The sequence below is a fragment of the Ricinus communis genome, chromosome 3, assembly GCF_019578655.1.
Source record: "Ricinus communis isolate WT05 ecotype wild-type chromosome 3, ASM1957865v1, whole genome shotgun sequence".
NCBI lineage: Eukaryota > Viridiplantae > Streptophyta > Magnoliopsida > Malpighiales > Euphorbiaceae > Ricinus > Ricinus communis.
In genome coordinates this window covers 6457348-6471537 of record NC_063258.1, presented here as the reverse complement: position 1 = coordinate 6471537, position 14190 = coordinate 6457348, and the positions used below count along the sequence as shown (strand labels likewise).

Sequence of the window (14190 nt, the reverse complement as noted above, 5' to 3'; positions counted from 1 at the left end):
AATCCAAGATCATGTCTGTATCTACATATTTTGGAAAGGTAAAGGTTTTGTGGGATGAATTGGCTAATCATGAACCTATTATTACATGTAAGTGTGGAAAATATGAATGTAATTTAGGCAAGGAACATGAAAAACGACGAAGTAACGAGCATTTTCATCAATTTTTTATGGGTTTAAACTCTGATTATTATGCCCAACTACTACTACTTTCTTGTCTCAAGAACCTTTACCTTCTCTTGATCGTGCCTATCAACAAATTACTCAAGAAGAACGTGTTCGTGGAATTACTCATGCTCGAGAATCTCTACTAGAAGTGGTGGGCTTTGCTGTTTGTCCAGAAGTGCGTGGCCGAGCGAAACCAGATAAGATTAACAAATCTGGGCTATTGTGTTCTCACTGTCATCGATCTGGACATGACATTGTTACTTGATTTCGACTTCTTGGGTATCCAGAATGGTGAGGCGATAGACCTTGCACTCAAGGAGCGACTCATGCTCACGACAAAGGAGGTGGTGGTCGTGATATAGACTCACCTACGACTGCTCGTGGTAGAGGAACCACTGTGTGAGCGGTGGCGGTAGATGGCTGCAACGCTATGGTTGGAGCTTCGGTCAATGGGTAAAGAAATTCTTCCAACGCTGCAGACATCATGTCAAACACTCATGCTTCTCTTCCTAATTTGACTAACAATGGCAGACTATAGCTACTATGTTTGGTAATACTCAATCCTCTACCGATCGTTTACATGGTGAGTTTTCTAAGACTTCTTGGATTATTGATACCGATGCTTCTAATCATGTGACGGGGGATGAATCATATTTGTTTAATGTTCATGATATTGCCGCATGTCCTGTTAGACTCCTTGATGGCCAAAAAATCATTGCTATTAAAAAGGGAAGTGTGAGGCTCTTGGACGGATTGTATCTTAAAAATGTGCTTTATGTTCCTAAATTGCATCGCAACTTAATTTCGGTTACACAACTCATTAATGACATGCACTGTTTTGTACATTTTACTTCTAATATGTGTGTTATACAGGACCATCATACGAGGAAACTGATTGGAACGGGTGAACGGATAGATGGACTTTACTATTTCCGGTAACCGTCTACAGTACAAGCTATCTCAGTGGATGGTTCTTCATCTTTGTTGGAACTTTGGCTTCAACGTGTTGGACATTCTTCAGAGAAAGTAGTAAAGTCCTTACCTTTCTTACGTAATTCTAGTGATAAATTGAATAAGGCATGTGATGTGTGCCCTCGTGCCAAACAATCTCGTGATTTTTTTTCTCTTAGTGATCATAAGGCCTCCCGAATTTTTGAATTGATTCATTGTGATTTATGGGGTCCTTACAATACAGTTTCTTCTTGTGGGGCTCGTTATTTTTTAACTATTGTGGATGATTTTTCTCGAGCTGTATGGGTTTATTTGTTCATTGATAAATTAGAGGTATTTAAAATGTTTATGTCATTTTTTGCTATGGTTGATCAACAATTTGGACAAAAGGTTAAGATTGTTCGAAGTGATAATAGGACGGAGTTTAATTGTTTGACAGATTATTTCTTTTCAAGTGGGATTTTATTTCAAACCTCTTATGTGGGGACTCTACAACAGAATGGCAGAGTTGAACGTAAGCTCCGTCATATTTTAACAGTGGCAAGGGCCTTGCATTTTTAAAGTCACGTTCCTCTTTATTTTTGGGGTGAATGTATCTTGGCAGCTTCTTATTTGATCAATCGAACACCTTCGAGTGTTCTTCACAATAAAACACCTTATGAAATTCTATTTAATACTTTGCCAGTTTTTTATGAATTGCGAGTATTTGGTTCTTTATGTTATGCTCATAATCAACGAGCTAAGAGTGATAAATTTGCAAGTCGAAGTCGAAAATGTGTCTTTGTTGGGTATCCTTTTGGTAAGAAATGGTGGAGACTTTTTGATCTAGGAAATAATTTTTTTTTTTATTTTTAGAGATGTTAAGTTCTTTGAAAATCAATTTCCATTTGCTAAAAATGCTCCTGCTACTATTCGTTCTAAATATAATTTTAGAAGCATGAATTTGGGTGATGATGATTTTGACATTTTGGGAGAACCTGAATCATTGTCTGATGAACTTGAGCCTGCAAATGAATCCTTCATACTACATATCACCACCCAAAGCCCAACAACTACCACTTTAGAGCCTGCTCTCACTATTCCTCCTGCAGCTAATGAATCATAGTTTGGCCCGAATGTTGAACAAAGTCCAGTTACACCCACATCTCCAACCCACCATCCATCTATAGAGAGGCCTGGAGGGGTTGCTCCGGATGCTACCGATCACATAGGACGTGGATTCCGTGAAAAGTTCCATCCATTAGACTTCGTGACTATGTTACTAACACTGTTCTCACAAGAAGTCCATCTACTCTTTCTCTAAGTTCACTCGCGACATCTGCTTCCTCAGGTACGCCCTTTCCTATAACATATTATATTAATTGTGTAAAATTTTATGTTAGCCATCGGCAATTTCTTTCGATGTTACTGCAGGTTGTGAACCGAAATCATTTAAAGAGGCTATGAGAGATGTAGGATGGCGTCATGCTATACAAATAGAAATTCGTGCTTTAGAGGATAATGGTACTTGGATTATGGAAAAATTACCACTTGGTAAACATGCTCTTGGTAGTCAATAGGTCTATAAAATCAAGTATAACTCTAATGGCAGTATTGAACGGCTTAAAGCTCGTTTGGTTTTTTTTGGTAATCATCAAATTGCCAGGATTGATTATAATGAGACTTTTGTGCCCGTTGCAAAGATGGTCATAGTTCGTGCTTTCTTAGCCATTGCAGCATCTAAAAATTAGGAGCTACATCAGATGGACGTGCATAATGCCTTTTTGCACGGGGAGCTCAATGAGGAAATCTATATGAAGCTTCCTCTTGGTTTTGGGTCTTATCAACCTGATATGGTTTGTCGTCTTCAAAAGTCATTATATGGCTTGAAACAAGCATCGAGGTGTTGGTTTACCAAACTTGTTACTGCTTTAAAAGAGTATGGTTTCCTCCAATCCTATGCTGATTATTCTCTCTTTACTTACACTAAGGGTGATACTCAAATCAATATTTTGGTGTATGTTGATTTAATTATTTTTGGGAATAATTCCGCTGCTTTGAGAGCCTTTAAGAACTATTTGAGCACGTGTTTTCATATGAAGGACCTCGGGGTTCTTAAATATTTCCTTGGGATTGAGGTGGCACGAAGTCCTGATGATATATTTCTTTGTCAACAAAAGTATTCTCTCGACATTATTTCTGAGACTGGTCTTCTAAGTGCCAAGCCATCATCTTTTCCCATTGAGCAAAACCATCGGCTTGCGCATGCTTCTGGAGACTTTTTATCTAATCCGGAACCTTATCGTCGTTTGGTTGGACGTTTGATTTACTTAACGGTCACGAGTCCTGATTTGGCATACTCTGTCCACGTTTTATCCCAGTTTCTACAAGCACCGCGACATGAACATTGGGAAGCTGCTTTGCGCGTTGTTCGCTATTTGAAAGGTTCTCGTGGACAAGGCATTTTACTTCGAGCTGATAGCTCTATCTCTTTGACAGGATGGTGTGATTCCAATTGGGCAGCTTGTCCTCTTACTCGTCGCTCTCTGACTGGTTGGCTTGTGTTTCTTTGTCATTCCCCGATTTCTTGGAAAACTAAGAAACAACCTACTGTGGCACATTCTTCAGCAGAGGCCGAATATCGATCTATGGCTTCTCTTACTTATGAATTGAAATGGTTAAAGGGTCTTCTCCTTAGCTTGAGGATTCAACATACTACTGCTATTGGTCTTTATTGTGATAGCCAATCGGCTTTACATATTGCACAGAATCCTGTCTTCCATGAACGGACAAAGCACATTAAAGCTGACTGTCACTTTGTTCGTGATACAATCCAGGATGAAACTATTCTTCCTTCATATGTTCCTACCACGATTCAACTTGCCGACATTTTTATCAAGCCTTTGGGAACACCTCAATTTCAGTTTTTGCTTTCCAAGTTGGGCATTTATGATCCTCATGCTCCACCTTGAGGGGGGTATTGACATATTATTGAGATATATTCTTTTGATATGGTTAAGCGTGAGTTTAGGATTTAGATTAGAATTACAGCTTTAGTTTCTTCATTTCTAGTTTCCTATTTTCTATTCTTTTTGTATTATATACATGACAAAAAAATATCAATGAAGAGCAAGCCATTCACGATTTCTTCAAATCCACAATTGTTCCTTATAACTTATTTATTACATTAGAAATTCTTTGTCTTTTAGTAAAACTTACTATTACCTCTTTCATCCAAAATTAAGATGATTAAAATACTAAATTGATAAAAATAATTAATTTAATCATGAGATTTTTTACTTGCTCTAATTTTTAGCATAATTTAATCTTAGTAATACTTAAATTAAAAGTAATTATATTCAACAAAATACCAAAAATCCATATAATATTATTTTAAAAAAAAATTATACTAGAATTATAACTTTGCTAAGAAGTTTAATGTTTAAGTTATATTTTTCATCAATTTATTTATTTAACTGCATTGGTTTTTAAAATATAAAAAAATTATAATATAATAAATAAAATAAATGAGATAATTTATATATTACACTAAAAATCAAAGGGATAAATAATGTAAAACTAAACATAGTTAATGATTATTTAATAGAAGTTCTAATGGAAGGATTTTATAGTCTAAAATTATAAAATAGATGAATAAAAAGAATAATTCTTATATATTAAGACATAACAAATATAATATGACAAAATATATAGGCAAATAGTAATTACTCATTCTATTTAATTATTTTAATTTTAAAAATAAAATTTACACTTTCAATTTATTTTTAGAAAAGCTTTTTTCATTAATAATTTTCTTAATATTACAATAAGAAAAATAATATAGTAAGTTGGCTATACTAATTAAAAAAATATTTAATAATCAACAAAAGAATTTGCTATATTCACATAATATGACTTTTAATAATTACATTATTAAGCACGGTCGACTTGCATGTCATTTTTTTTATTTCAAAATTGTAAAAATTTACTGGAAATTGTTTCTAAAATAAATTAAAAATATATATATTTTTTTTTTTAATTTTAAAATAATTAGATAAAATTGTTAAAAATGTAAAATTTAAAACTTACTTCCCAATCATTTATTTTATTGTAAGGGTAAAATTGACATTCAATGGAAAAGGAATCATTAAGAAGAGTGAATAAAATCTGTGAAGTAAGCTTCAATAGGAGCGCATAAATTTACAAATGACTGTATATATGTATATATATTCTGGTATTTCGGCACAAAAAGCCAAGCAAACGAGAAGATTTTTACCGTTGGGAAAAACCTGAATTTGAGGCGGTGATCAGACATCCGCCGGAGAGAGGAGCAACGGAACTGAACTCTGAAAAGGTACGTACTACTGCTGCTGCTCAATGTTTTTTGAATTAGTTCTTACTTACTGGGCTTGATTCATATTTCTCCATATGATATGACTGTGAATATGAATATTGGCAGGAGAGGGGGAAGGAGGCCTGTGTACTGATCAGAGGCAGTTGCTGGTTGCTTGGTTTTGTTAACAATGGAGAGAGGCTTATTCAAGTTTCTTTTATTGGTCATCTTCATCTTCCTCCTTGCTGCATATGGTTAGTTCCCCATTTTTAATCTTTGGGTTTCTGTTCGATTGGCGAAAAAAGATTTTGCTGATTCTGATTGTTAGTGATTATTTCTGTTAAAAGAAATACTTTGAAATCAAATGTTTTTTTAATTATTAAAGTTTGAGCGAACTTTACTTATGTCTGAATAATTTTATTTTATTAGAGAAAAAGCAAGTAATAGTAAAAGTAATGGATGAGCAGGTACGTGGCTAAGCATGGAACTGTTGGAAGGAGGAGGAGCAGAAGCATTTGAATTACATTGTCCTCGCATGATAGATTGCAGCAAAGTCTGCAATGGTTTCCCTAATTGTTGTATTGATGGCAGGTGCCAATGTATTCCTTGTCCTTCTAACTCCTAATTTCCTTTGTTTCTTGGAAAATCTTATTACCATTACAATACATATTGCTGTATAGAATTGTATGAGATTCAAAGGGTCTGTTTGGGTTGCCACTAAGTCAAAAATTTAAATTGTTCCGTCCATCAATGGCTGATCAATATAGCTGATACTTCCTCTTTCAATATTATTTATAATATTATTTTTAATGATACAACTTAATAGCAATAGCTTATAATAATTTAAAATATTGTGATTAATTTTATTTTATCTAATTATATTTATTTTAAAAATACTTTTAAGAATTAACATTAAATTTTTATTAATAAAAGATATTTTGATTTTAAATTTTATTAACTGTAAATATTATAATTACTTAATCATTAAATATAAATTTCAAATAATAATTAATTATAAAAATAATAGTCAAAATAAATAAAATATCAAATCAGAATCAATAATTAATTAGATTTAAATCAGCAATTGGGTGATTCTTAAAACTGAATATATATTACAAGCTACCATAACCTTATAATTTTTTGATTTAATAGATTGTTTTTATAATTTTATAATTTGTTTATAAGCTGTTTTTATCAATTCTATTTTTTTTTTAAAAAGAAAAATAATTCTTAAAACTCAATAAAATTAATTTTTTTTGAAAACCGCTTTTACAGCTTTGCCAACAGATTCAAATGGGACTAAAATAAGAGTAATACAAGAAATTTCCATTTTCTAAAATTCATAATCACAAGGCAGAAGCACAAAAGAAGCAAAGTTAATTTGATGAGAAAATTGGCATCCATTAAATAACAATGAAACAGAAGACAGCAAAAGAAATTAATTAACCAGTTTGATGCATGCATCCCAATATCACCACAAAACTGAATACCCTTTTCTTCAAAACGAAACAAAACAAGAAAAGGATTATATTGTTGCACATAGTGAAGCTCTATCCCAAAAGAATAATTACTAAAAATATTAGTAGCAAGTATTGCTCAAAAAACAAAAGCAAAGTCTCCATTTTCCATTTCCTATTTCATCTCCATTTTGCTAAAAAGATCTAATAATATGGGACAAAATTATCACAATGACATTTCCTACCATTTAACAAACCTGCTTGCGCATTCCAAAACTATGATCACTGATAAACTGCTGAATCCCCATGCAGCAAGGAACCCAGAAGTTGCATACTAAGGGAAGAATATGGTCAGGTATGGCAAAAATATAGATACGATACGACATGGAGACAACACAATGTTTAGGCAGTTATCTTCGACTGCTTGCCGTTTTGCTTTTGCTTAGATCCGCAAGTTCCTCGATGAGCTTTCTTTCTTCACTGCTTAATCGTTTCGGAATTTCGACTTGTACGCGCACTAATTGATCACCTCTCATGTTGCTTTTGTTTAGCACAGGGACGCCTTTCTTTGCCATTACGAGTGTGGTGTTTGGTTGGGTTCCAGCAGGGATCTTGAGATCAACCATTCCATCCACAGTTGGAACCTTAATCGTTGTACCCAATATTGCATCTATGTACAACACTTTGCATGTGTATAAGATGTTGGTATCATCACGTTTTAGGACAGGGTCTGGGATGACTTCGATGATGACAAAGAGGTCACCAGGCGACCCACCTCTCCTTCCAGCATTACCTTCAGATCGGACCCTCAAACGGCTTCCAGAATCTACACCAGCTGGCACTTTTAGACTGATACGCTTTGTCCTTCTTACTCGTCCATCCCCGGAACATGTGTTGCATGGAGTAAATGTTTCCCCAGTTCCACCACATGAAGAGCAGGTCATTACCTGCTGGAAGACACCTAATGGAGTCCTTGCTGACGAGACAACCTGGCCTTGGCCACCACATGTACTACACTTAGATGGTTTTGTCCCCGGCTTTGCACCTGAACCATCACAAGTTGCGCAGCTCTCAAGTCTGGTGATCTCAATCTCTTTCTCCACTCCAAAAACTGCTTCTTTAAATGTTAAAACAAGGTTGTAATATTCATCCTGGCCATCGACTGCTCTACTCCTAGAACCTCTGCCTCCCATGCCCATGCCGCCCATGCCTCCCATTCCTCCCATGCCCTCAAATAGTGACTCAAACAAATCAAAAGGATTGCTGAAATCCTGGTATTAAGAGAAGCAGACCAAATCATGAGAATGCAGAAGATAATGAAGTTTTTTTGATATATTAAGGTCTAAAAGCCACGACCTTATTCATCATCTGTGAAAATAACTTACCCCCATGCCCATACCAGCACCTTTAATTCCAGCCTCACCATACCTGTCATACAAAGATCGTTTTTCATCATCTGATAGAACCTGCAGGAAAAATTAATGCTTACGTCAATCAATGAAGATCATGGCCTAAAATTGCCATGATTCAGAAAGTTAGATAACCGCAAAAATGAACTTGTACCTCATATGCATTACTAATTTCCTTAAACTTCTGTTCCGCCCCAGGTTCTCTGCAGCACAGAGTATATAATTCAAACAAGTCTGTATAATACAACTAAAAAATACCACTAACAAAAACAGACCTTGAATAGGATATAATCTGAGATTTTATATAGAAAAATCAACCAACATAAAAAATCTATAACTGTTCTTTGGACAATTCTAAAGAAACTTGTGTTCATGGTCAATGTGATTTTGGACTGGGATCACAGTTAACTCCTGCCACTGTAAGCAAGGCACTATCTTAAAATTACATAGAAAAGCAACCAACATAGAGGAGATAAAACTGTTTCTTGGAAAATTCTATAGAAAGTTGCATTCATGATCAAATAGAACTTTCCACTGGGATCAGAGTTAACTCCTGCCATGCAAGTAAGTCACTATCTTAAATCTAAATGTGTTCCTTATACTGTTTGTCCCTTGTTAGTGGACCTATAATTTACATCAGCCCATTCGTAAAGAACATCTGCCTCGCTCTACCAATTTTTGCCCCCATGAGCATTTAACTATCATCAAACTGGTTATAACCATATTAGGAGCAAACCACAAAATAACTCTAAGCTGCTAATTTATTGAAAACTTCAAGCCTTCCAAATATGTAGGAAGCTTCTCTACTAACCTCAAACATAAAGAAAGGTGGCAATAGAAAGTATAATAAGTCATATCAGTCTTATCAGCCAAGTCATTAAGTAGCATATAAATGAAGTCATCTGTTTTTAACCGGTAAAATCAGGGACAACCATTTACAGAAGTTTGCTCTAAAGAGCTCAGTTACTTGTCAAGTTCTTAAGTGCCGTGTTGTCCTAAAATACAACTTGAACGGTTAAAAAATTTGTATATCATACAGTTCCCTAGATTCAGGTAATTAGCTATGTCCAACTATTACTGTTTGTCCTATACAAACAACTGAATAGCAGTTGCTTAAAATTCTTGATTCACTCCAATGATCCTACTCCAAGTCATGATCTATTAAAATGCGATGCTTACACCTTGCTCAGGTAACATAATGACAAACAATTGGCACATTTTAGGCACTTGCGGCTGAGAGAAGATAAGGGAAGGGTGGGCAATGAGGAAACAGCCAGTCCAAATGTACCATCTTCCATAGGCTTGCCAATATTGCATACATCATCTAATACCAATGTCTCCAAAGAATGGAAAGAGTGTCCGCCTACACCTAGCCCACAGCTACTGTAGTAGCAAACCATACAATCCGCAATTTAAGAAGCAAAAAGGCAGCTCATGTGGCAGTAAGACAAGAAGAAAAAAGTTTATCAGATGTAAGGAAGGGGGAAGGGCCATGCTTATATAAAAGCTAACTTACTTGTTTACATCTGGATGATAACTTCTAGCAAGCTTCCGATATGCTGAAAACCAATAAGTAGAGAAAGAGTTAGTAATGGAGTAGCATTTGTTGCTTGGCCAGCCAGGCAGTTGGCATTATCAAGTCAATTTGATATATTTTGGTAAAATCCCAAAAGGACTACCAATGATGTCTTATAGGAAATATCACAAAAGGCTCGAGATTAGCAAGTTTAAAAGAATGATAAAACATAAAAAATTGAAGTTCCCGAATAAATTTTGAATATGATCCTAGCAAAGCCTTTTCTGGTTTATGTCAAGTGGCTTAATATTCTACTTTTCTCAGAATATAGGAAAACAGACAGTATTTTATTTTGGATTAAATTGCCCAACCAATCAACAATATATGGTACTACGGTTTGCTTAGGTTTTCCAACTCCAACTAAAACTGGTAAAATAATATGCTTTCTCATTTACATGTTTAATAGAATAAAGGATTTTTTGTCAACCATAAATGTTGCTATGCAATCAATCACTTTCAAATATACAGAAAGAAATCCATTTTTCCAACAATTCTGCTGCATTTGGAATTGGTTATGCATTTTGACTTTCTTAGATTCATTCTTCCACCTAGAAGATCCCTAGGTTCAGAACCTTCCCTCAACATTGAAACACCACAACAACATGCAGCAGCTAGATCAAGCCTACCATTGCACACAAATGTTCTGGTAAAGCATCCTAATCTTCTCATGGCTCTTATTGATTTCCATGACAATATAACAACAAAGTTTTGCAGTAATATAATGTCATAAAGAAGCTCCAAGTCATGACTATTTTTGAGAACTGCATAAGGCAACAGCACAGAGAATCGAACAAAAACTAGAGATGAAGCTGGAGTGTTCTAAAATCTAGAGGAGACCATCACTTGTAACCCAGGAAAGCAAAATCATTCTGGATTACAGTCCATTCTAGGAAAGTTTTTTTTACTGCTGAACATCAAATAAAATTATTCGGAACAATTAAAATGCACAAACATATTGAGTTTTTCAATAGAAATGAGACATCTATGGATGAGACATTTATGGAGGTAAAAAAAGAAAAGAAATGAAGCCACAAGTTTGTAATCATACCCATATTTACATCTGAAGACAGAAGTGAGGATGTTAACTTGTTTTCTGCTTAATGTCATTAATTCTACTTGACCATCTAACGTATGTGTAAAACTCAGGGAACTTTGGTATATTATCTTGTAAATATGGTTTTTGGTTCGTCTTTCTTATTTGTCCAACATTTCAACACTATTTCATTTGGAAAGCTCCTTTCTTCTGAAAAACTGACTTTGCTTTGGTCAAAATTTCTCAATTGAATTAAAGCTATTAACTTGTGTACACAAGGAGCCTTAAAACACATTGACTCCTAAATCTTGCAACTTCATGTTACCATGTCACTTGCCCTTATTTGATATATTGGGTGATAGAGGACTCCAAGGGGTTTTAAAGATTAAAACTAGTATGTGCAAGTATTATATGACAAAAAATCTTTTTCCTAACATCTCTACAGTTTCCAGCATTTGTGCACCTTTCAAAGGAATGTCCTTGGAATATTTTAACATGATTGCAAGCCTTTCACATTTGATTCTTTCTATTGCTTTCTGATACAAAGGAGATTTGCTTGTCCTTCTTTAGACAATAACGTCACTTCCCCCCTAATGGTATTCTATTTATACAATGTGAACATAGACCCACATGGTAGAGATGGGAGAAAATGCAATGAAAATTATTTGTTCATTGACTATTTATAAGATTTTAGGCTTTCCAAATAAAAATTGTCAAAGATAAGATGAATTTACACTCTGACAAAGGATAGTAGGTCTACATACCACTTTTGATTTCAGATTTACTTGCATTTTTTGACACTCCAAGTACAGAATAGTAATCCTGCAATTTGGAAAATATATAAGAGCAAGAAAAGATCTCAACTATGGAATCAGACAAGCATTTAAAAAGAACAGAAACTAAGTAATTACATCAGACAGTCAATACTGCCTTTATAGTCGTCAAGAAGCCAAAGAAAACAGTGTATAAAACTCACAGCATCAGCTCTAACAATAAACCGCGATCCCCTACGATGATACGAAGTTTGAGATGGCCCGACATAGGATAATACAGGGAAAGAACCCCGTGAAAATAGGCTTGAACTTGGTGCTGACAAATAGCTTGCATTGCTGTTAAGACTGAACAAATGGTTTTAAATGTACAGAGTTACTTTTTGCTGCATGCTAGATCTGAAAACTATTCATACTATTGTATTGTGTATATCAGCAAAATGACCATTTTAGGGAATAAATATCTGTCCAAAGATAAACTGAACTTCCAGATATATGACAGACTACAAAATAGAAGATCACATATAATCCATGAATCATTTAGCAACCACAAAGTTAAAAAGCAAAAATAGGGCTCATCGATGCTCAGATGAAATTTTAATTTTTTTAAACATAGATTCTGTTTGGGTTAGTTAAACAATTCAACTCCTTTTTTGTCCAATTTTTTTTTATTTGTTTTATGCTTTCTTCTTCCTCCTTTCTTTCTTTTTCTTCATCCTCATTTTAATCCTTTTCTTCAGGATTCATAGGGCTAAAATGCCAGATACTTAACTAAATAAACAAAAGAAGCAGTTCAGCAATGTACAAGGTCTAGATTCTCATAAGTTTTGAAGTCCTCAAATTCGGATGAGTTGAAAACAAATACACATGATAATTATCACCAGTTCTAGGAAGGTAAGAAATGACTGTTAAGTATGTCCCCAGTATTCAACCAAAGAATTGGTAATGGCAAAATAGTAGTACAGCCATACCGAGACTCCCACCAAACTATAAACAAGCAGTCACAGGCAAATATAAGTATATATGCAAGTATTTACAAGGAAAAAGAAATAGTTACCCATAATGAGAGGCAACTATCCTATTCTGGATATAGGATTTAAGCATGAACTGAGGCCGAATACCCCATTGAGCAACTGATGTGCTTCCACACAGTATAATGGCCATCCAATAGATTTGCAGCAATTAAAATCAGACAGCCTAGTACACACCCGAAACCCTTCAAGCCGAAAAGCACAAAAGCACAAAGCATAGAAATTAGCAAGCTGAAAAACAGGTTTTCCTGATAATCATACCCACATGAAAAACAATGCTGTATATATCAGTATATGCACAATCACTTGCGTCAAAATATCAAACACCATAAGAATAAATATATGCTCTTGCAATTGAAGTTCAGTGAGTTAAGACAGTGAAAATGGAAGAACTTGTCTTTTTATTAACATTACCCTTATTAAGGAAACTGCAAGCTTCAAAAATTTCACTTAGGTAACAGCAACAGCTTTCTTAAAACAAGCAAAACCACAATACGTTTTGGACTCGAGTGCTTAAAATTCAATATATTTCTACAGACCCTTTTTTCTTTTTTTTTTTGCTGCAGAGATATTGGAAGTTCAAAATGAAAACAAAAACAAATTAAGGACAAAAATTAAGCAATACCCAACAAGCAATGGTGCAAATATATGAAGAATTTCAAGGACTGAATATCAAAAGGAAATCGATTTCAAATTGTAATATAAGAAAGACCCTATCCTATAGAACTATGATTATGAATACAAAATTATGTATGCCTATAGAGAAAGAGATAGAGAGGGAGAGGGAGAGGGAGAGGGAGAGGGAGAGGGAGAGAAAGGGTTTAAAGAAACCTGTGTGAAGTCTCGAAGAGTGAGGGCTTCTTGTTGGGTTGGCTCTCGCTCACAGAAACAAAAAGCAGAAAGAAAGAGGTCAGATGTGGAGGATGAGAGGCTAATAGAGCTTATTTTCTAATTCGAGAAGAAGAATTTAACAAATTAAAATAAACAGGTTTAAATGCTATTTACTGTTTGATATTTAGTTTAATATATTGATCCAATCTCTTTATTTTTCTATTATATTAATTTTTTATAAAATTTTAATAAAATTAATTACTGTTACTCATTTATTAATTAAAAAATTAAACTAGTAACATAATATTATAATTTAATCATTATCTTTATTATAAAATGTAAACTTTATTTAAAATTAATTTATTATTAATTAAAATAAAATATTATTTTTAAAATAAATTAATTTTAATGTCTAATTAAAATAATAAATTTAATATTTAATATTTTTTATATTTTTAATATATTTTAATTTTAATTTTTAAATATATTAAATTATTATTTTTATTTGATATTATCTGTATAGTTTAATTTTAAATTTTTAAATAAAATTTATTATTTTATTAGACATTAATATAAAATTATATATTAAAAATAAAAATTTATTTATATTAATTTTATTTGAATAATTGATGAAAATTTTCATTTTAATATGTAA

At 33.7% G+C, this 14190-nt stretch overlaps 1 protein-coding gene and 1 long non-coding RNA gene across 2 annotated transcripts; one reads left to right on the top strand and one right to left on the bottom strand.

Moving 5' to 3' along the window:
- Positions 1–5286: 5286 nt before the first annotated feature.
- Positions 5287–6175, top strand: LOC107262448. The gene is made up of 3 exons (XR_001536324.3): positions 5287–5449; positions 5555–5682; positions 5896–6175. It is a non-coding gene; the product is annotated as an uncharacterized LOC107262448 (long non-coding RNA).
- Positions 6176–6899: 724 nt separating this feature from the next.
- LOC8273260 (chaperone protein dnaJ A6, chloroplastic) lies at positions 6900–13685 on the bottom strand. The gene is made up of 8 exons (XM_002534166.4): positions 13536–13685; positions 12731–12889; positions 11880–12021; positions 11668–11725; positions 9811–9853; positions 8449–8497; positions 8271–8351; positions 6900–8156 (listed from the first exon to the last, which is right to left on the bottom strand). Exons 2-8 carry the CDS (start codon positions 12835–12837, stop codon positions 7296–7298), a joined length of 1341 nt encoding a protein of 446 aa, XP_002534212.1. The 5' UTR covers positions 12838–12889; positions 13536–13685; the 3' UTR covers positions 6900–7295.
- Between the last annotated feature and the right edge of the window lie 505 nt (positions 13686–14190).

What these genes read in the sequence shown, in the direction of transcription:
- LOC8273260 (XM_002534166.4), bottom strand. Translation starts at nt 12,837, where the DNA reads ATGGCCATTATACTGTGTGGAAGCACATCAGTTGCTCAATGGGGTATT. An exon ending in TATCATCCAGATGTAAACAA is followed by an intron (nt 8,498 to 9,810) that starts GTAAGTTAGCTT and finishes TCTGTGCTGCAG; the next exon opens with AGAACCTGGGGCGGAACAGA. An exon ending in AAATTAGTAATGCATATGAG is followed by an intron (nt 8,352 to 8,448) that starts GTACAAGTTCAT and finishes TTTTTCCTGCAG; the next exon opens with GTTCTATCAGATGATGAAAA.